The following is a 23,797-nucleotide window of genomic DNA, read 5'->3' as shown; positions in this document are numbered from 1 at the left end:
CACTTCTATGTGACCTTAAGGAAGTCTCTTAACCAGATACTGATCCTGGGTAGCCCCTGAAAAGTGACCGTCTCTCCAGTGGGCCTACCGAGTATTATTACGACTATCTTTCTTCAGCAACAGTTCTCTGCAAGAATTCTGAATTCCCAGAATTCTTTCCAGATGTAGATGAGGCCCATCATAACATATCACTGTCAAACTGCAACTCCTGGCAAACACTGGTTACTGATGCTGTCCGACTTGTACAGAAAGGTATTATTATTGTTTGCTGGTCTGACAAACAACAGAAAGATCAAGGTTTTGTTAACTATCACTACACTAGGAAACGGCTTCTGACTCGCACAAAAGCAAAACACTATTTGTCAGCATTATACCTCTCTAAATAAAGGACAAATGTTTCTGCACTTCACACTTTTTGTAAGATAGTGGGCTATACAAATAAACATGTAACAAAGAAAGAAAAAACAAAACTTACTAGTTTGGTATCAGGGCTGCTGTGTAGATTTGCTGTACAACTGAGTTATTGTTGCAACCAACTCCTCCACATATCATATTTTGACCTTCCAGAGTAGTATAATCCAGTCCTTCTTCAACCACAAAATATACTGGTGGACCAGTATGCAGATATTTACCTAAAGCCTCAAAGTAATCAACTACATAGGAGTCCTACAAATAAACACAGGTAGTATTATTATTACTGTAAATAAAATATACCAACGTACTTAAATGAAACAGAAAGTGAACGGTGCTCAAGAATAAGTGTGCCTGTTGTGAGAAACATTACTCTTAACTGTTCAAGTGAGCAGGCCTTACACAGGACTCATTTCAGCCACAGCTCATAAACTAAACATATGCAGAGGTAACATGATACATTAGAATGTTTACAGTTTACTCACAGACATTGAAGTAATATAAAATGTTATACAGACAAAAAAAAAATACAGAAAAAATGAGCACAATTACAGAGAGTACTGTACCTGCAAGAATAAATGTGAGCAATATAATGTTTGCAGAAATGAAAAACAACTACAGTTGGGGACTTTAACAGTAAACTAGATCTATGTTCTCATGTAGTAGTGAAATGTTATCATTATGGATTAGCATAGTTACATGGTCAACAGACCACAATGCTTTGCCAGAGATGGCCTGGACCTGTCACCCCTGGGATTCCGGATACTGGCTAAGGTTCTTGCCGCCCCTATACTGCCTTTTTTAGGCAAGGTTCAAATGACAAATTTACCACCGTAACAGAAACAGGCAAGCAAAAACTGAGGGTGATGCTACTCAATGCCAGAAGTCTAAATCTCAAAATGCACTCACTAGAGGCACTCCTTAAAATGGAGAACATCAATATCTGTGCAGTGACTGAGACCTGGTTCAAGGCTCCAGAGAGCACCCCTGCACTACCAGGCTATAACTCATATCACACTTTTCGGCCATGTAACCTGGACCGGAACACCAAAGGCAGAGGTGTATCCATATTCATTAAGGATATCCACACATCCAGGCTAGTTGCTCAGCATAATGCAGCCGAGGTTATCAAAGTGCAACTAACTCTGGGCAAAACTGCAGTCCAAATTGCAGCTTGCTACAGATCACCCACCATGCCACAGGATTCCCACTCCTCTTTTCTTGATGTACTAGAAAATATTAGGGTTCAGCCAAACACCCTAATAATGGGCGATTTCAACTACTCCATCATTAACTGGGAAAACTACTCATGTATCAACTCCTTCGCTCAACGCTTTCTGGAATTCATAAACTCCAATGCCCTGGATCAACTTATCCACACCCCCACCAGGGGCAACAATATCCTAGATCTAGTCATTACCAATATGAGTGACCAGTGTTCCACACCTGAAGTCAATGCCTCATTGGTCCGATCCGACCATAAGCTAATTACCCTAGATATCCACATCCTGCCTCCACCCTCCATTAAGGAAACAATGGTAAAAAATTTCTCCCAAGCCAACTTCATGCTTCTTAAGACAGAAGTGGTGAACTTCATGACACCCATGCAAATGGACAATACAGTTACGACTACTGAATCCTACACAATTGCACTTTATAAGCACTTACATGAGTGCATGGATCGTGCTATCCCAAACAGAACCAAGACGCTATCCCCCCAAAAAAGGAAGCCAATCTGGTGGTCACCTGCCATAAACAAACTGTACAACAGAAGGAAGAAACTCTTGCAAAAGAGAGGAAAAATCCCATGAGTGGAGGAGCTCTCCCTGGTCAGCCTCAGTAAGAAGCTGCGATCCCTGATAAAATCCTCCAAAGCTAGTTACGAAAACAAAATCGCCACTGATTCTAAAGACAACCAAAAAAGCATTCTATAGCTATGTCAAAAATCTGAATGGCAACACTCAGATCTGCTCTGAGTTACAGCACAATGGCACTAAATATACAGACCCAACTGATATTGCCAACATCCTGGCAGATAGGTTCAGTGCTAACTTTACCCCCCCCCCAACCCCTAAATAGCCCATCTCTATACCGGAAGAATGCAAAGTTCCTGTAATCACGGCTGCACAAGTAAAAACTACACTCTCCAAAGCCAAGAACACAGCATCCATGGGACCAGACAACATCCCAGGTTGCGTTCTACACGAACTACAGAACGAACTGACACCCCACCTAAATACCATGTTCAATCATAGCCTCATCTCAGGCTTTGTGCTTGTTGAATGGCACACAGCAACGGTTATCTCACTCCACAAGGGGGGAGCCACCACGGACCCCGGGAACTACCGCCCCATTAGCCTGACGAGCCTGGTCTGCAAGGCCATGGAACTTATAAACAAAGACATTGCTAATCTCCAAACTCTGGATCCCACCCAGTTCGGGTTTGTAAAAAGCAGATCATGTCTCCTAAACCTAATAGACTTCTTTGAAGCAGTCACCAAAGCCGTAGACAAGGGTAAGGTAGTTCACACAGCCTATCTAGAACTTGCCAAGGCTTTTGACACCATCCCCCACTCTGGAATTATAGATAAACTCACTAAACTAGGTATAAATCCCTATGTCACAAGATGGGTTGCCAACTGGCTCACTGACAGAACCCACACTGTGAAAGTAGCAGATTCCAAATCCGACTTCAGACCAGTGACAAGTGGAGTACCACAGGGTTCAGTCCTGGGTCCTCCCCCGTTTATCTACTTCTCTGAAGTAGAGGCTAACACAGAAGGTCTTTGGCTAATGAAGTTTGCAGATGACTGCAAACTAGGAGCCATAATCAAAACTCCTAAAGATGTGGACATCCTACAAAAGGGCCTCACTGAGACAGATGCCTGGTGTCAAAGCCATGGCCTCAAGCTCAATGCCAAAATGTGCATGGTCATCCCCTTTGGTAAAAACTCTGTACCTATGAACTACAACATAGGCGGTAGTATACTTAACACCAAAAGTGTGATAAGAGACCTTGGGACACAGGTGGACAGTAGTCTCTCCTTTGATAATCACATTGCCACAGTAGTCAGGAAATCCTTCTATGTGGCACACCTCATCACAAAAGGTTTCTCATCCAGAAAAATAGAGGTCATTGTTGCCCTCAACTCATCACTCATTAGACCCATTATAGAGTACAATGCCCCTTTTGGTATGTACCTCACAAGACATCTACAACAACTGGAAAGGCCGCACAAATACCTCACAAAGAGGATTACCAGCCTCAAACAGATGCCCTACGCAGACCGTCTCAAAAAACTCCAGCTTTACTCCGTCGCATATCGCCTACTCAGAGGTGATCTCTACCTAACATACAAAGCTATGTCAAATAGGGTTACCACCTGTCCCACTTTGCGAGGGACAGTCCCTCTTTAGGCAGTTGTGTCCTGCAAAAAAAATGGAAACATGGCAAATGTCCTGAGATTTTAGGACAAAATTATTTTCTATATTTTATGTAATGGTTGCATAAAACAGTTATTCTACATCTGAAACAACTAAATGTCATAAGAAACAGAATAAGCAACTAAAATGCTACAAGAATAAGCATTTATTTAGGCAAACAATGAAGTTCTGTCCTTTGTACTGGCCATGGGTATGCTTCAGCTTCTAAATCTGATGCTTGTACCACAAAAATGTCCCACTTTGGGCATTTGCAAAGGTGGCAACCCTAATGTCGAACCCAGAGCTGTTGGACATACTCCACTTAAAGAAATCCCAGTCCCTCAGAGCTACACGCTCTAGGGACCTAAACCTTGTCACCACAATAAACAGAACATGCCGGAGGGATAGATTCCTGTCCAAGAGACTTCCCATACTCTGGAATAAACTACCTATCTATATCAAACAAAGCTCCTCATTAGCACTCTTCAAGAAAAATCTTGATGATTGGATAAGAAATAGGAAATTCACCCCTGGGATCACCTCTGTGGCTCTGCTCGACAGTGGCACAGGAAAATAATTTTCTTGGGTGATAAAAGCCAGGGTACCTTTTTGGCTGGGCTTGTATAGGCTCCAGGGCCAATAGCCTAGTACGTACCTATGAACCTATGAAAAAAGAAGTTATGTACTCACCATAACATTCCATCTGAGTAGGTACTTCGTTTGTCTGCAACCTGTGGGTATCGGATCCCATCTCGGATCCGAGCCGGCAGCTTTACTAGCTAAAAGATCTGAGCTCCTCCCCTTACCCATAATCCCCTGCTACATATTCCCTTTCCCCAGATCGAGTTTGCCTATACTAACAACCAAGACTCTCGACAGAGGACCATAACCTACTGCGGGGGGTCGGTTGCAGACAAATGAAGTACCTACTCAGATGGAACGTTATGGTGAGTACATAACTTCTTTATCTGAAGTAGTTACTTCATTTGTTCTGCAACCTGTGGGACAGAGTCCCCAGCTACCTAAACAAAAACCCTGGGAGGTCCTCAAGGAAGGATATTACGGAGCCAAAGGAAGCCCTACTCCTGGATCATATCCAATTTATAATGAGAAATGAATGTATGAGAAGAGGACCAAGTAGCTCTGAACATATATCATCCAGAGGAACTCTGGACCAAAACGCTGCAGAAGTAGCTATGGAACGAGTTGAATGGGCATGGACACCGAAGGAGCAGGTTTCCCTGAGGCTAAATAAGCATGGATGATGCACTACGAAATCCAGTTTGCTAAAGTAATTTTGGTAATAGCCTTACCTAAGGATGGTTTGGCAAAGGACACAAACAATTGATCAGACCTGCGAGTAGCCTTCGTCCTGTGCAAGTAAAAGCGCAGTTGTCTATGTACGTCCAATTTGTATAATTTATATTCCCCTTTGTTTTGGAAGTTGGGAAAAAACACATTAGTCCTGAGAGAGACACTATCCTTATGAAAAATTAGATAAGGGGGTCTCATGCAAAGCGCTTGAAGTTCTGAAACCCTCCTGGCTGACGTAATAGCGATCAGAAACGCTGTTTTCCAGGATAAAAATTTTAATTGAACCGAAGCAGCCGGTTCGAAGGGCGGACTCGTTAATGCCTGCAGAACCAAGGTCAGATCCCATGGTGGAACCGCAGTCTTAACTGGCAGCTTCAACATAAAAATTCCTTTCAAAAACGTTTTGCATATTTTTGCGGAAGCTAACGATCCCAGCTCATCTCCTATGTGAAAATGAGAGATGGCTGCCAACTGTACTTCAACTGTAGATGCACTGGCTCCTTGATAAAAAATATGTGACAAGAATTCAAGAACAGTCGGGATAGGGATGGTAAAAGGATCCAAACCCTTGTCTCTAGCCCAGATGGAAAAACTCTTCCACTTACTATTGTAAATTTTTCTGGTAGTAGGTTTGTGCACTGCTACCAGAATGGTTTTCACTGGTGAGGAAATACCGGGAGTCCTTGCCATCAGTGGAACTGGATCAACCAAGCTACGAGCTTGAGGTTTTTCCAGGTTTGGGGGTTGCAATCCCGCAGGATGCGAAATCAGATCCGGATGGGATCCAAGATCCAAGGAGGAACTACACTGAGAGACCGCAGATAAGGGAACCAGATCTGGCGAGGCCAGAATGGGGCTATGAGGATAACCTTGCTCCCCAACCGACGTGCTTTCTGTAGGAATTTTGTCATGAGAGGAAGAGGGGGGTAAGCATAGAGGAGACCGGGTGGCCAAGCGTGAACCAGAGCGCATCTCTGGGGCTCTCCCCTGGTGGGGGAATTAGAGCAAAAAACTCGCTGCACTTCGTGTTTGACGGAGAAGTAAAAAGATCGCAGCAAGGTTGACCCCATTTGAGGAAAATCTGTTTCGCTACTGACGGGTTCAGAGACCACTCGTAAGGTGTGAGGATCAAGCGACTCAGCTTGTCCGCAAGAACGTTGGACCGTCCCAGAATGTGCGTTGCTATCAGAAAACAGTTGGTGGATATCGCCCATTCCCAAACTCTCATGGCCTCCCGACAAAGGGGATAAGATCTGGTCCCTCCCTGTTTGTTTATGTACCAGACTACCGCCATGTTGTCTGTCTGTATTGCAATAGTCCCCAGGGGAAGAAGGTCATGAAGAGCTTGCAACGCTAGATGCACCGCCCTTCATCTCCAGGACACTGATATGCAGAGCGGTCTCTAAGGGAGTCCACGTGCCTTGGACGGTTCGGCCCATAGAATGCCTCCCCCCAACTGAGGCGAGAAGCGTCCGTGGTCAACGTGGCTTGGGGTTGAGGCATCACAAAGGGTCTCCCTTCCCGCAGCTCCTGTGAGCGAAGCCACCAGAGGAGTGAGTCCCTGCAAACCTTGCTCAAGGGAATAGGAGTGTCTAAGGGGAGTAGCAACAGAGACCATTGGACTTGAAGGGTCCATTGAAGAATTCTCATTCACAGACGTGCGTGCAGGGAAAGACTGATTGCTGCCGCCATAGAGCCTAGCGCTCTCAGGACTAATTCTGCTGATGGAGCTGGGGACTGAAGAAGTGCCATAACATGACGTGACAAACTGCTCAATCTGTCTGATGTCAAAAGGGCCTGAGAGAGGCGAGTATCTATTTTGGCCCCTATGAATTCCAGAACATGTACAGGACGAAGGAAGGATTTTTGGAAGTTTATTGAAATGCCCAGACACTGGGCAAGAGTGAGAGAATAGTCTCTGGCAGAACAAGGCTGATGCCTGTTGGAGGCGGTGAGGAGCCAGTCGTCCAGGTACGGAAAGAGCTGAATGCCCTTGAGTCTCAGGTGGGCTGCAACAAGTGCCACTACCTTGGTGTACATCCTGGAGGCTGTGGTGAGGCCGAACGGAAGATCCCTGAACTGATAAATACTGGCTCCCAGCCGAAAGCGGAGAAACCTCCTGGATCGTCTGTCCATAAGAATATGGTAGTACGCATCCTTGAGGTCTATGGAGCACATCCAGTCATTCTCCCAAAGAAGGGGGAGGATTGATTGCAGAGTGACCATCCGGAACTTTTCTTTGGGAATGAACAGGTTTTTCTTTTTCGGCACTAAAAAGAACCTTGAGTAATTGCCCAATCCGAACTGGTCTGGGAGGACGTGCTGGATGGCTCTTTTTTTTCTAGCAGCTTCGAAACCTTTGAAGCTGCCGCCTCCCTTTGATCGGGTGGGACATCGAGGAGGCGCTTCATAGGAGGGGGAAGACTTAGAAAGGGAATGGTGTAACCTCTGGATATGATTCGGAGCATCCACCGATCCGGCGTAATGGACTCCAAATTTTGGAGGTGCTCTGACAGACGCCACCCCAACTGCTTCCAGAGAGGGACAGTCGGGTAAGCCCTCAGGGCTGTTGCGTGGGCCTGTCCGAGAATGGTTCTCTAGACCCGAAATTAAGCGCCCCCCCCCTTCTGCCTCTGGGCCAGCGTCCACCTTGTTCTCCTCTGCCTCTGAAGGACGAGGGGTCCGAAGCTGGACGGGACTGCTGAGACTTCCGGAACCACATCTTCTTTTGTCCCCTCTGATTCTTAGAGAAGGATCGTTGGGGATTAGAGAAGCGGACTCCGACGGCAGACAGCGTCTTCCCGTCCTTCTCGCTTTGGACCAGCGTCTCCTGGACGGTCTTGCCAAAGAGCGAAGAACTGTCAAAGGGCGCATTCGCGAAGGACGCCTTGAAGGGTTCCACAAAATCACAAAGGCGGAGCCAGGCGTGACACCGCAAGGCGATCCCTGCTCTGCTAGCTCTAGCCGCTCCCTTCATGGCATGGGAGAGTACCTGCATAGACGTGTTAGAAATAGATTTCAGAGCGGCCATGCGAGTCGAGAAAATCCTCTTATCCTCGGCCATCATGGACTCTGGAGGAGCCCCAGCGTATTCCTTTATTAAGTCTCGCTGGAGTCTGATGACGTGTCCCATGTAGTTCAGCTCCCTTATAGAAAAGGTGGCTGAAGCAAACATCCGCTTTGCAATGCGGTCCAGCATCCGAGATTCCTTAGCCGGAGGATGGACCGAGGAACTCTCCTGTGCTAGTTCCCTCTTCGTGGCGGCTGCCACCAACATGGCATCTACTGGTGAACCCTTAGACCAAGCCTGCCTATCCGAAGGAGGACTAAGAATTTTATCTGGCCTTCTTGGAATTGGCTCCACGGTGTTCGGTTCCTTCCACGCCCTGGTAGTAATTAAGTTTACCAGGGGGGGACACCCAGGAGGTAGACGGGCCTGCATCAAATGCCTCCACAAACACAGACTCATCAGAGGAAGGTTTTTGGGCAGACAACCCTCCTCTAATTCGCAACATTTCCATGATGTCTCCAAAGGAGACATCCTCAGGGGGTGATCTTGGGGAACCTTCCCCTTCATCCAAATCTGTGTCTTCCGTGAGGGACTCAGGGGAGTCCCGGTGCCTCCTTTTGCACTTCCGTTTGCGAGGGACCTCCTCGGTGGGGCTATCCGAGGAGGGCTCGCCCACGGGGTCCTGTTCTTCTAAGGGAACTAACAGGAGTGTTGGCGCAGGCTGTCCCAGTGGCCGAATGATGGAGGATAGACCCAAATGCGTAGGGGGGGGGGCGAGAGGATCCGCTGCCCGGACCGGGGATCTGGAAGATCTCGACAGAACCCTCTCCACTACCTCAAATGCCGAAGGCGAACCGCTCTCCCCAGGCTCCGAGGTAGGGATCGGCATCGGAGCCTAAGCAGTCGGACCTGAGAGGGAAGTGTGCTCCCACCTGAACGAAGCCGAAGACACACCTACTCCCATGGATCCGATGCTCGGCTCTCGGCCCTGAGAGCCAGGATCTGACAAGCTCAAAGGTAAAGTCGGTGTTGAAGTAACCGGTACTGTCGGCACCGACAACTCCCCAGTTCCGAAATGGCCCGGATCCGACGACTCCGAAAACCCAAACCGGGTCAGAGAAGGAGTTATCGGGGCAAAGAAGGGGGCTGTCCCCCCCCCCCGGAGGGGGGGAGGTAGGAGCACCCCCCATCTGCATTTGAGTCTGCAAAAATCGACGCATCATCTGATCCATGTCCGCGTTGGTCATGCTCCTTGTCGATCTAGAAGAGGTCGTCGAAGCGGGCTGGGAGGGCCGCCTTGAAGACCTCGAGGGAGACCGATACTCCTCCTCCGGCAAGAAACAAGGTGAACAGAGCCGAGAGGGAGAGGATCCGGAGGCCCTCATGGAGAGACTCGCAACTTTAGATGGCGGGGCTGAGGGATGAGTCTCAGCCCGCCTCTTGTGACTCTTGTGCTTTTCTTTGTCTTTGTGCCTCTTCTCCCCTAGAGGAGGAAGAAGAGTCCCCCTGACCATGAGAATCTGAGGGAGGTTGAGTCCCAGACAGGGTGGGGGGGGGGGTCCAAAGGCCTGGGGGCCGCAGTCACAGCCTGTGCTTTAGAGGGAGAGGAGGAAGAAGAATCCTGCAGTAATAATCCTGCCAGGATTAACTTGTTCCTCCTATCCCTGGTGGCCCGGGGGTTAAATGCTGCACAAATTTGGCAGCTGGTGGACAAATGGGCCACCCCCAGACAAAGAATGCACTGAGTGTGGCCATCAGCTGGGGAAAGCTCAGGGCTACACTCAGTGCACTTAGAGAATATGGCTTTGGGCCCTTCAGCCATAATACACAACACACTCACACACTAAGGGGGAGGGAAATAAAAATTAAGGTAAAAATTACCACAAAAATTTTAAACTAAAAATAATATGACGTCTAGGGCGCTAATAAACGCAAACACACAAAAATTTTTTTATCTGAATCTGACTTTTTAAGGTTTGATGAACCAGAAAGTTCTTACCCATGCCGAGGAGCTCTTCACTTGAAGCTTCTCTCAGCCGCGGCAAACAAGATCTGGGGAAAGGGAGTATGTAGCAGGGGGTTATGGGTAAGGGGAGGAGCTAGGAGCTTGGATCTTTTAGCTAGTAAAGCTGCTGGCTCGGATCAAAGATCGGATCCGATACCCACAGGTTGCAGAACAAATGAAGTAACTACTTCAGATCAACTGGTTACACTAAGACCTTGGACAGTCTGAAATAAAACCAAGGAGAAAGGGTGCTGAAGTACAGCTGAAAAAAAAATCAAGTGAAACATAGTCCACTCATGTCCACACCACCTATTAAGAGCTCACCGTTTGTGGTGAAGAGTGACCCTAACACTCAATGTTGGGTGACAGAATATTCCATGTCAGTCAGTCTCAGGGTTGAGAAAGTACAGTTGTATGAAGTACCCCTTGCAAATGTAAATGTACAGGGTAGAAGCAGTCTACCAAAATCCAGTACAGACCACTATATTTACTTTAACCTCATAAATATACTCCAATATGGAAAATGGACACTTAACTGGAGCAATCTATCCTGATTTAAAAAGGTTACTTGAAGGAGTACCTTTTGTGAGGGTTTTAACTGGTAATCTAGCAAAGGTTGGAGAACTTTTAAGGCACAGACTTAAAAAAAAAAAAAAAATTGAAAATTTGAACTTCCTAAAGCAACACACTGGGATACAAATATTACCTGTATGAAAGTCTAGAAAGAAGCAACAGTACTGTATTCTCGACATCAGTTGATCTGTTGGAAGTCTACCTTGGTGAAATCTCCAATTAAGATTTTACCTTCTTCTGCTACCTTCACTTTTAAATTATTTACCCTTCATCTCCCACACTGGAGTGGAGGTATACACAGCTTCAGCTAGCATTCTTTACAAAGTCACATGACGACCTAGGACAACCTGTCTGATCCACACGAGTGCATCTTGTAAATCTAATGGGACTATTACAAACCACTGTAATTTAAAGAACAATGCTAAGCTAGAAACCTTCAGTGCTGTAGAAGAATATCTGCAATAATGCATTTCTTTTCAAAAAGTATTATGTGGGAACTGCAGTTATACCTTAAGGTTAAATTACTGCAAAATGCTTTTGAATACTTACAATATGTTTTTACAATTTCATTTGGCATAACAACTCTCAGCCTGATTAACAACTCATAAGAAAAAGTTGAAAAATTGCATCCTATACCAAGTTAAAGTGCCAGCAGGGAGGGATTTTGTGGGTACCAGTCAATGCCTCCACCTGTTTTTTAGTCCTACGTTCAGTTAAAGCAGCTCTACAGTTGTGTTACTGTATAGTCTCTGAACCTAGGAATAAATGGAGGCGTTTCAGCAAAGATAATCTTCCTAACACTTTTAAACTAATTATATGATGCAACTTCTTACTACTAAGGAGGAGAAACAGTTAATGTATAAATCTGTTACTTCTATTTTAAAATGTTCAGTGTTTAATACATATGCTTTTGAGAAGAGTTCTTTTGTGTAAGCTGCTTTATAAGAGCTAAATAGGTTTTATCTTGATAGAAATAAATGAGCAGCTGAAGGATTTTGAATTATTTATCACTTATCAGTTAAACAGTTTATTTAATCTACCTAGCTGATATTTACATTGCTAGCTGCCTACATATTTTCCTGAAAAAGAAATGTTAATAGTGACAGATGGAAAAAAATATATGTTTACAACACATGATTGACAGGATTGTTTTCCTGAAAGAAATTAGCCTCTCTTACAAACAGCTGTTCTAAGTGTTACTGAATTACCTTACTCTTATAACTTGGTCCAAACTCAACACCTCGCTATTATTACAGATGGATACTAAGCATGAGTTTACCACCATAACTGATGGCCAAATCTGAACAACTCTACAAAAAATCTGTTAAATGTATGTTAGTGTTCATCACCACGATCCACTAATACCTCAACTGGATCTTCATTATGTACAAACTTGACCGTTACTTACTGAATTACACCTGCACTAAGTTCTGCAACCAATCTTCACACATCCACCTCATTACTTCAGTAAATAGTGTAATCAATCTGGAGGAAACTATCTCAGTAAATGAAGAGAAGTTTTCAAGTATTCGTGTGATGCTTTAAGAAATGGTGTAGGTCCCATCTTGAATCAGCTTTGCCTAAAGTCTCCGTGCCTTTAAGAAAACATTTTTATTTTCACATTTCTTAATGAGGAGACATACATGCAATAACGGTATTACTTTAACCTCACTCACAGATAGTACAGCCTCACGTTTTCTCAAGTATTGTACCATTTTCATTTAAACTCTGGCAGTTTCATGTAGACATATAACTGTTGTGGTTGTTAGCAGCAAATTAAATGGAAAACTAAGATTACTTCAGTTTAAAGGCTGTCAAGTCACTACAAACAAATGATCAATTTATTGTTGCTCATGTAGTCTTATTTATTATTTTAATGTTTAACAAATTGCTCCCAATAAATAGATACATAAATAAAAAAAGAAAAGAATATTAAATCCAGATCTCTGTAATCATTGTAAATGTAAATAACAAGCTAGCATGTATGTTGAAAGTGTCAAATAATTATTTTATAGAAAATGGGGAAAGACAGACAAGTAAAGGACACTGGTCAAGTTGGAAGGCGCCCAGGTTCACTACCCCATTTGACTATGATCCGGTTTTGCAGCAATGAAAACGAATTTGCCAGTGCCAAACAAATTCTGGTACTGTGCATATGTTTGAGCAAAGATGCCCCCTCTTACAGCACAACAAAAGAAAGAATAAGATATTCACTGTACAGCTAAACAATCCCAGAACTTAGGTCTATTGCTGCTCTTCTGATTCACAGGGAAATGGTCCATGGAAAATGTCCAGTAATATATTAAGATTTGACTCTAAAGCTGCCTGTATGTTTTTCAAACCAGCCTAAACAGAAGATCAGCAAAAAAATCTAAACGTTAAAACTGCCAAACTTAAAGAAATACCACCCATGTCCCTTAAAGGCAGCTCCAGATACCAGCTATTCCAGTTAGTGGAATTCTCCTCCTACACAGGGCACAATCCACAGATGTTTGCATCTCTTGTTAGAACCACTACAGCAGACTGTCTGAATCTATTTATAAGTATGCAAAACAAACTGCAATCTACTTCTGTAGTCAGTAACTGGATACACCATAGCACAGACTCTTGATAGTAGGCCAAATAAACTAAAGAAATAAGTATCTGCATAAACAAGTCTAGAAAGCTTATGATATGAATGCATGGATTATAAATGTGGTCAGAATCCCCAAGACTGATATAATTCAACTCTTCCAGCACTTCAAAGAAATGCTGACTCACCAGACTCTGGCACCTTCTGGGGACTATGAAGTGACAGATGCAGGGTTGTCTGCAAGGACTGAATACTGTCTGCATAAAACTAGATCAAACATTTTATGTAGACACTGTATCTATCTATTATACACACACGCACACATATATATATATATATATATATATATATATATATATACACACACACACACACACATATATATATATATATATATACACACACACATATATATAAAATGAATGCCAAGCACGTTAAAGTACCTAACCATCAGTTATCAGTTTCACAAGGCAATTTTCAGCCTAAAGCAGCTTAGAATAACTATATTAATTTACTGAAATACTCACATCTGGCATCGAGAGCTTCTGATCCAAGCCAATCTCCACTTTGTTAAGTACAGCGATACTGAAGGACAATATTCCAACAAATACAGATATCTTAAAGGCAGCAAGAGAAAAGGAAAATTAATATAGTCTAGTACTTGAAGCAACACTTACAGAACGTAGTAAAGTTTATGCACCTACAGAAAGTGCTATAAAACAATCCAGCATCACTGAAGAATATGAAATGTTTAACCTAAACATAACTGTTACTGAACAAACCATATTCTGAACACTTCAGCAATCATTTCATAATTAAAACACTACGGATGTAACTTTTCAGTGATTATACAACTATTTAAACAGCACCATAAGCCTCGATACCAAAAAAGAAAAACAGGGAAGGCAATCAAGGCTTTTTCTGGTTAATGCCCCAGGCGGCAGACATGAAGGCTTGCTAAACTCTCCCCAGTGGGTGTGTGTGTTCTCCTGGCCCTAAAGGCTACAGCATGAACACTGCTTGACAGACCTAAGCATGTCTCCAGCCCCTAGTGCTGCATTCTGTAAGTCTCTCTCTCCCCTTCTCTTTAGGGCAGTGGTGCACAACCTTTTTATGAGGAGGACCACTACATGAATTCTTAATGCATCTGCAGGCCACCTCAAACCATAATAAGTCATTGCCAGTTAACAATAAGTACAGGTGACTGGCATTTTTACTTAAGACAGCAGTCATGAAATTCGCATTTAACTTTATTCTGGCTTGCAGCCATGACTTATTAATAGAAGTTATGTTCTTACCATAACGTTCCATGTGGAGTGTTCATCTCGCCTTTGTTCTTACACATGGTTCGGAGCCGATCCTCGGCTCCGTGTCGGCCGCTTGCAAGCTCTGCATCGAGAAGAAGCTCGAGACAACCTAATACCCACAATCCCCCTCTGCCTTTACCTCAGATCTAGTTTGCAAGCAAACCAGCAGTCAGAGAGAGAAACACTCAAGCCAGTCTCACATATACACAGAAACTAAGAGTCTATATACATCTATATATATATATATATATATATATATATATATATATATATATATATATATATATATACATGTAAACCATATATACAACAACTGCAATGCAGAAGCAGAATACTCCAGACCAGGCACCAAACTGAACGTTCTTCCTAAGGGTGGGAGGGTGGGAATGTAAGAACAAAGGCGAGATGAACACTCACATGGAACGTTATGGTAAGAACATAACTTCTATATGTGATAGTGTTCGATCTCGCCGTTTGTTCTTACACATGGGTAGCGTCCCTAGCTCCATGTTCCTGAGGAACTCACGGAAGGACGTTCTTGAGCACAGTGGAACCAAAGGTTGCCCTGTCCCTAGAAATCTTGTCTACCTTGTAATGAGAAATTAATGTATGTGGCTTAGACCAAGTAGCAGCCGCACAAATAGCGTCTAGTGGTAGGCGAGCTGCATGAGCCAGGGATGTAGACACTGATCTTGTGGAATGCCTTTGGGTTTGTTCAAAATAGTTTGATTAGAAGAATCATAGACATAGATGATACAATCAGTTAACCACTTAGAAAGAGTTCTTTTAGTAACCGCTACTCCTTTTCTGTTGTCAGCAAAGGCTACAAACAGTTGATCAGATTTCCTGTGATCTTTTGTTCTATCCAAGTAAAATCTCAGTTGTCTGTGGACATCCAATTTGTGTAACATATACTCCATTTTATTGGAGTGGTTCTTGAAGAAGGTGGGTAATTCAATGACTGATTAATATTGTTAACAGAACAAACTTTGGGGAGGAAGGATGAATTTGTGCGAAGAGAAACTCTGTCAGAGTGAAAGATTAAATAAGGATGTTTAATGGAGAGAGCTTGAAGCTCAGATATCCGCCTAGCGGATGTAATGGCTACCAAAAAGAGGGTCTTCCACGACAAAAACTTCAATGGACAGGAGGAAGCTGGTTCAAAAGGGGGTAGCATTAACTTAGATAGTAATAAGTTTAGACTCCAAGGTGACGTAGGAGATCTAATTGGTGGTCTAATATGAAGAGAGCCTTTTAGAAAGGCTTTACAAAGTCTGTGGGCCATAACAGGAGCCCCACATTCTTCACATGGAAATTGGAAATGGCAGCCAATTGAACTCTTAATGTGGCAGGAGAAGCACCCTGATGGAACAACTCTGTTAAAAACTCTAAAATTTTATTCAAAGGAGCTATGACAGGGTCCACTTGTTGTGCATTTGCCCAGAATACAAAACGCTTCCATTTACTAGTATATGTTTTAGTAGTGGAAGCTTTATGAGAAGCCACTAATATATTCTGAACTGCAGGTGAAAGAAGATCAGACCTGGCTAAGTTGGGAATTGGAGCAGCCAAGCTGCTAGATGGAGGGACAGGAGCGAGGGGTGGGGAGCCCCTGACGAGTGAGTCAATAGATCTGGCTCTGGGTCCAGGATCCAGGGTCCCCGAATACAGTGCCTCATGAGGAAGGGGAACCAAATTTGACGAGACCAGAATGGGGCAATGAGGATTATTGTCCTGTGTAGGTTGTTGGCTTTCTGGAGAAACTTTGTGATCAGGGGAAAAGGAGGAAAAGCGTACAGGAGACCCGGGGGCCAATCGTGAATCAGTGCGTCCCTGGGGACTTCCCCTGGAGGGGGTAATAGGGCAAAGTAGCTCCTGCATTTGGCGTTCATTGGAGACGCAAACAGATCGCAGGAAGGCTGGCCCCACTTGCGAAAAATCTTTTCCGCAACTGATTGTTTTAGGGACCACTCGTGCGGTAACAGGATTGCTCTGCTCAGCCTGTCGGCTATAACGTTGGATGAACCCGGGATGTGCGTTGCTATCAGAAAGCGACCCGTGGACTCCGCCCATTGCCAGATTCTCATGGCCTCTCTGCATAGGTGATAGGACTTGGTTCCCCCTTGCTTGTTTATGTACCAGACTACAGACATGTTGTCCGTCTGAACTGCAATAGTTCCTAGAGGAAGAAGGGAAGCAAAGTGTTGCAACGCTAGAAACACTGCCCTCAACTCCAGAACATTGATGTGCAGATTGTACTCTAAATTGGTCCATTCGCCTTGGACTGTCTGTCCCTGAAAGATGCCCCCCCACCCTATCAGGGATGCGTCCGTGGTCACCGTAGCTGTCGGCGCGGGTAGCACCAATGGTCTTCCTTTGGAAAGGTTGCAAGTCTGAAGCCACCAGTTTAGGTGTGTTTTGCATGTGTTCGTTATGAGAATTTCGTATGTCAGAGGTAGCTGTTGGAACGACCATTGTGCAAACAGTAGCCATTGAAGGACTCTCATGTGCAGTCTTCCCAAGGGTATGGCAATTAGAGAAGCTGACATTAGTCCCAAAACCTTCATTACCAGTTTTGCTGGGGATTTTCTGGACACCAAAAGAAGACGTATGTGAGTCTGAAGTGAAAGTATCCTTTCCGGAGGAAGCCTTAGAATTAACTGCTGTGTATCTAATTCCGCTCCGATGAATAAGATACGCTGTGATGGCCGTAGTGAGGATTTTTCGAAGTTTACCGAAATTCCAAGGTGAACACACAGTTGAAGAGTGTAATCTCTGGCCTGTATTAGCTGATGCTGGGTGGTGGCAGAAAGGAGCCAGTCGTCCAGATACGGAAACACCTGGAATACTAGTCGTCTCAAGTGAGACGCTACCACTGCCATGCATTTGGTGAAGACCCTGTGGGCTGAGGTCAGACCAAAGGGCAGAGCTCGAAACTGAAAGTGACTGGCCCCCAGCCGGAAGCGCAAATGATCTCTGGACGCCCTGGCCATTTTGATGTGGTAGTATGCGTACTTCAGATCTATCGAGCACATCCAGTCGTCCTTCTGTAAGAATGGAAGGATCGATTGAAGCGTGACCATTCGAAACTTTTCTTTCTTGACAAAGGTATTGAGGTCGCTTAGGTCCAGAATGGGCCTCCAGTCCCCTGTCTTCTTTGGAACTAAAAAGAACCTTGAGTAAGTTCCGAATCCTCTTTGGTCCGCTGGGACTGGTTGGATGACTCTTTTTTCTAGCAGCTTTGAAATTTCTATAGCTGCTGGCCCTCGCAGATGGGGCGGCACATCTGGGAGTCTTTTCTTTGGAATGGGTTTGGATAGAAATGGTATACTGTAACCTCTGGTAACAACGCTTTTTACCCACTTGTCTGTAGTTATGTTTTGCCAGGCCTGAGGGTATAAAGCTAAGCGACCCCCGACTGCCTCCAGAGCAGGACAGTCGGGCCTCCTCTCAGGAGTGCTGGAAAGGTTTACCAGGGAGTGCATCCCTGTCACCTTGATTCTGCGGACCCCCTCTGCCGCCAGGGCGGCGTCTTCCACCTCTGCCCCCTCCTCTGCCTCTAGAAGGGGCATCACCCTGTGTGCCTGGGAAAGATCCTTGGGGTTTTCAAAACCACATTTTTCCACCACGTTGCCCTTTGGGGTACGGTCTGGATGGGGTGGAAAACGGACTCCGACAGCAGACAGAGTCTTTCCCTCCTGCTCACACCGGGTAAGGGTCTCCTTTACTTTGGGGCCAAAGAGAGTGGCACCATCAAATGGGGCGTTAGTAAAGGAAGACTTGAAGGCTTCCGCAAATGAACATAAGCGCATCCAGGATTGTCTACGAAGAGCAATCGCTGAAGCTGCTGCCCTACTCGAACCTTCGGCTGCGTAAGAGATCAGCCTCATGGACGAGTTAACAATGGATGTAAGGGTATTAAGTTGCGCTGTCACTTTCTCTGAGACAGCAGCATCTGTAGTACCCTGGAGGGTATCTCCCAACTCTTTGACTAGATCCCTCTGTAGCCGTGTAAAGTGGGTCAAATAGTTCAGGGATCGCATCGAAAAAGCCGCTGAACTAAAAATGCGCTTCCCATACCTGTCCATAGTCCTAGAATCTTTATTAGGGGGATGGACAGATGAGGAAGATTCCGACATCTCCTTTTTCGTGGCTGCTGCCACCACCATAGCGTCCACTGGAACTCCTTTTGTCAAGTAAGCCTTGTCCTGGGGTGCAGTGATGTATTTATTAGGCTTCCTAGGGACTGGTTCCACTGTGTCAGGAGCCTCCCACGCCCTTCGAGCAATAAGCTCCATTAATTCATCGAAGGGCAGAGTGACCCAGGAGGAGGAAGGGCGAGCACCAAATGCCTTCAGCAAGACTGACTCATCCTCAGAAGGGGGAAGGGACTGCCAGTCACCTCTCTGTTTTAGGATCTCCAAGATGTCAGAAAAAGAGACATCTTCTGAAGGTGACTTAGGGGACCCTTCTGACTCATCCAAGTCAGTATCGGATGTCAGAGATTCTTGTGGAGAATCTAAGTGTCTCCTCTTACACAATCTTTTCCTAGGGACTTCTTCGTGGGGAGCATCCAAAGAAGCCTCTGAGGAAGAGGGGGCACCCTCCAGGGGTGGCTGAGACACTGGTGCTCGATGTTTGGACGTAGCCGTGGGTGCAGAGGAGGATAACGGTCCTTTATGGGGAGGAGAAGCTGATCCTGCTGACGTGGTTGTCTGGGTAGACAACACCTTCCTCATGAGGTCGAAAGCCCCCGGGTCCCGAGTCGAGGTATCTCCCGGTTCCGAAGAAATGGGAAGAATCCCCGAAACAGGCACCGAAGGCATCGACCCCGAGGACGGAACCGAGTCGATCCATGCCGAGGCCCCGAGAGGGAGCGTCGGAACCGAAACATCGGTCCGACTCACGGTCCCGGAACCAAGGATGGATCTTCGGCTCCGAGACTCCGGTACCGGATCGGACGGAGTCGAGGTGAACGGAGCCGACCGAGAGAAGGACGGTTCTGGCACCGAGAGCTCCACAATCAGCAGCTCAGCTTCTTCCGGCTCCGAAGACTGGACAGGTCTCGGAGGAGGAACAGCTGGAGATAACGGAAGGCCTTCAAGTCTCGACACCAATTGAGAGGAGACCGAGATGAGCTTGGATAAGGCCGTATTCTCCATTAACTTCTGCACCACACGGTCTACATCGGTGTCGGAGAGAGGTCTGGAAGAGCGAGTCAAAGGTATCGAAGACGGAGCCGACCTCAACAGAGACGGTGGAGGGAGCTCCATCACCGGTTCCAAGACCCGAGGCTCCGAAACTGCCAACAGTTGAACACTCGGCTCCGAAGTCTGTGGAACCGGTGATCTAACTTTACTCGAAGAGCTCGGAGCCGATGACCTGGGCTCCGACGTCTTCGATTCCTTCGAGGATTTGGATGCCTGGTCTGAAGCATCCAGAGCCTCTTGAAAGGAAGGTTTTAACAACCCCCTGTCCATAAGTTTCCTGCGCCTATCTGTCATGACCCTCCCACTAAAAGAGTGGCAAATTGAACAGTCCTCCTGTAAGTGGAGAGGGCCAAGGCAGTAGACACAGGAACTATGGTTGTCAGTAACTGACATTTTTTGGCCACACTGGCAACGCTTGAAACCTGATTTAGCTTTCTCAGACATCTTTAAAGAAAAATCAGAAAAAGAGAAAAAAGTCAAGTCCAGTAGAGAGACAAATCCAGTAAATATGTCGAATCCGATAAACAAGTCAATCCGGTTGTTAAATCCAGTAAGGGGTGGTAGGCCCCGAAAAACTCTAATAAGTTTAATAAAACTTAACGGAACCGAGAATTCCTACCTTACCACACACACATACACTATAACACTAAATAGTACTTTGGAAAATATTTTTTTCTGAAAAATAACAGAAATAAAGTTATTTCTTATCTGAAGTTGCTCGAGCTCGACCCAGTGATGCGAACGCAGCAGCGGCAAACTAGATCTGAGGTAAAGGCAGAGGGGGATTGTGGGTATTAGGTTGTCTCGAGCTTCTTCTCGATGCAGAGCTTGCAAGCGGCCGACACGGAGCCGAGGATCGGCTCCGAACCATGTGTAAGAACAAACGGCGAGATCGAACACTATCACATCAAACTCTTGCAGAAAGTTACTACTGTTTATAGATTACAAATTATAAACAAAGAATAGTTACTTCCGCAACTAAAATTAGGTGTGCGCAGCTGCAGACAATTAGGTAAGCAAGCACGTGTTGGAAAGTTTGTGTGACTGGAGTAAGGTATAGCATTTTTTCACTTTTTTAAAAACGTTTTGGTTACTCTCTGGGGGCCGGATGGTTTTGCGTTATGGCCCGGATTTGGCCCCGGGGTCAGACGTTGCGCACCACTGCTTTAAGGGGTGTCAGTGTTTCAGTAGGCTAGAGCACCTCACTCCCTCCAGTCCTTCCCTGCCCAGCTCCTCCAGAGCCCGAGGCACTAATGATCTCCAGTCATCTAGGTTGTTACTAGGGCTTCATCCTTCTACACTACAGAGCCAGTGTTATACCTGCAACAGTTTTTCATAATCAGGTTTATATGTCAATTTAGCTAAAATTGTGTGCATTACTTAAATAATTAAACTTCCAGAAGACACCTTTCTAATTGCCCATAGGATCACTATTTCTGCGACAACTGGATTGTGCTGCAAGGCAATGAAGAGACGAATTAAAAAAAAATGACTGTAAGCCAAGATAATCAGAAGGATAGGTATCACTGGTATGTGAGATTCCTCATGAAAAAATGCCTAAAGAAGGTCGCCCATATCAACACGCTACACTTTTTCTGAAAAACTTCTTCATATTTCTCTTAATGGATAACTTTCCATTTTCAAACTGTATCCCCTTGCACTCTTACATACCATTTTTTGGTTAATGTGGTAGCCAGTTGGACTTCACTAGGGAACATAATGTTTGCATCAAGTCTCCCACATATCCATATTTGCATCAAGTCTCCCACATATCCATATTCTTTCTTTTAGACTATGAGCTTATAGTGCAGTTTGTGCATTACTTCTGCTGCCTTTCTCTGAACTGCAAAACAAATTGCCGTGCAGCATTCTCCTCACTTAAGGCAAATGGGTTACAGAATACATAAAGCAGCCAATGAATACCAAGGGCTAGACTGCTTTACTACACTGTTTCCCAAGTCATTTTCCCTACCAACCATCAAGCCTCCACCAATCAGAATTCAACTCATTCATTCCCCTACTGAGTATCTCTCAGTATGCAACAAGAGATGTCCAGAGGAGCTGTTTTTCAGTCAGCAATGTGGGTGAGTTGTGCTTCAACCTGTGCCCTTTTGCATATGCTGTGGGGAAAGGGGTCCACATCCCTTCTGTCAGATTAGAGCAATTTTCCTATAGGCCCTAAGGTGACAATATCTGCATGTTGTCAGATGTGGAACTACCTACATGGGGCTATCTTTTCCTATCAGCAGCTTGCATCATGGTGAGCACAGGCTTTAGCGGCATTTCTTGTGGCTCTAACTCCACTCACCATTGGCAGGTGAGAGATTCTGATCCACTGCATGTGCCTCCCATACTTGCACTTGTGTGTATACTCCCACACACTATTACCATTTAAGCCTAGCCAAGTTTCTTTTAACGAGTCAGTCCCTATACCTCTTAAATGTGAGATAAACACCTTAACAATTATGCTAACCCACAAAATACAAAGATACCACCTTATTTCCTTGTGTTATCAATTACCCAGACATTGACTACAGATTCATAGGTTAGTACTAGGCTAACTGTCCTTGTTGGCCATTTTAAGCTTAGCCAATTACCCCATTTGAGAATGAAATCCTGCGCCCTGCGTCTGTAATGCAGAACTTAACCATTATGCCAACGCTGCCCGGCTTTAAAACACCACGCCCACATCCTCTAGGTGTACATCCTGGAGTAGTTAGCTGGTTGAGAAACCATCACTCCCTGCTCCCTAGGATGCAGGAATCCATTTAAACTGCTTATTAACACCCTCGCCAACCCAGCTCTTCAGCACCTAAGCCACTACTTGAACTTGTGTCATCCATGGTGCAAGTCACGGCTTCATCACTTTGCCTGACAAAGATGGGCATACTGCTATGTATAAAGTACAGTTTTGTACTTACCATAAATGTAGATGTTCGAGGATCCACATTGCTGCAGTCATAACCTGTGGGTAGTCCGCTGTCCTCGGTCGGCCCGAATACCAAAGAGTTAGGCTGGCGTCGGTCATGGCGCCCGGAGCTGACGTCAGTACGTAGTGGTACTTAAGCGCATGACCGACGCCATATCCTCAGTCTTTCTTGCCCCAGATGTCAGAAGGCCTTAAAAAAAGGAAAGGCCAGAGCCACAAAGGAGAAAATAACAATAATCCCTAAGGGACAATAACAACAACAACAACCACAACAACAACAACCCGAAACCATAGAGGGGAAGGAGGGAGGGAAAATAGGACTGCAGCAATGTGGATCCTCGAACATCTACATTTATGGTAGGTTCAAAACTGTACTATGTTCTTCGTCTCACATTGCTGTAGTCATAACCTGTGGGTAGAATCCCAAAGCAAAGGAAAAGGGAGGCTGGCAAACTAAAAAGCATTAGGGGCTGCTAACATACCCTGTAAGACTGCAGTGGCAAACCCAGCCCTGGACTTGGAGTAAAGAGGGAGATGGTAATGCTTAGTAAAAGTGTGAACTGAACTCCAAGTAGCTGCTTCCAAAATATCCTTAGTAGCTACACCCCTCAAGAAAGCAGTAGATGTGGCAGTAGCCCTAGTGGAATGAGATCTAATCCCAGCAGGAACATTCTTCCCATGATGAGAATAACAAAAGGCAATACAATTAGAAATCCACTTTGAAATAGTCTGCTTAAAACAGCTTTCCCTTGTGAACTCAAAGCAAAAGAAACAAATAACTGTTGAGTCTCTGTCTGAACTCCTTAGTTCTGCTCAAATAGTAACGTAACTGCCTGTGTATATCCAAAGAATGCAAGATTTTTTCCCCCTTATTTTGGGGATCAGCATAAAAGGTAGGCAAATGGATAGACTGGTTCAAGGCCACATTAGAAATAACTTTTGGCATAAAAGTAGGGTTAGTACGTAAGGAAACTCTATCCTTATGGAATATCAGAAAGGGTTCAACTGCCATGAGAGCCTGCAATTCAGATACCCTTCTAGCA

General features: G+C 45.1%; 1 protein-coding gene across 2 annotated transcripts in view; it reads right to left on the bottom strand.

Annotated features, from left to right (window-relative positions):
- Window positions 1-23,797, bottom strand: part of NPC1 (NPC intracellular cholesterol transporter 1) — a 1,151,083-nt gene that overhangs the window by 225,082 nt on the left and 902,204 nt on the right. For both annotated transcript variants that reach the window (XM_044065361.1, XM_044065360.1), the window contains exons 17-18: window positions 13,836-13,925; window positions 476-666 (exon numbers count right to left, since the gene is read on the bottom strand). In XM_044065361.1, the coding sequence (XP_043921296.1) occupies window positions 476-666; window positions 13,836-13,925 (281 nt within the window). The remainder of the gene's footprint in view (window positions 1-475; window positions 667-13,835; window positions 13,926-23,797) is intronic.

The sequence above is a fragment of the Protopterus annectens genome, chromosome 3.part0 (genome assembly GCF_019279795.1).
Source record: "Protopterus annectens isolate FY-2018-M chromosome 3.part0, PAN1.0, whole genome shotgun sequence".
Classification (NCBI taxonomy): domain Eukaryota; kingdom Metazoa; phylum Chordata; order Ceratodontiformes; family Protopteridae; genus Protopterus; species Protopterus annectens.
This window is presented reverse-complemented; position numbering and strand designations above follow the sequence as displayed.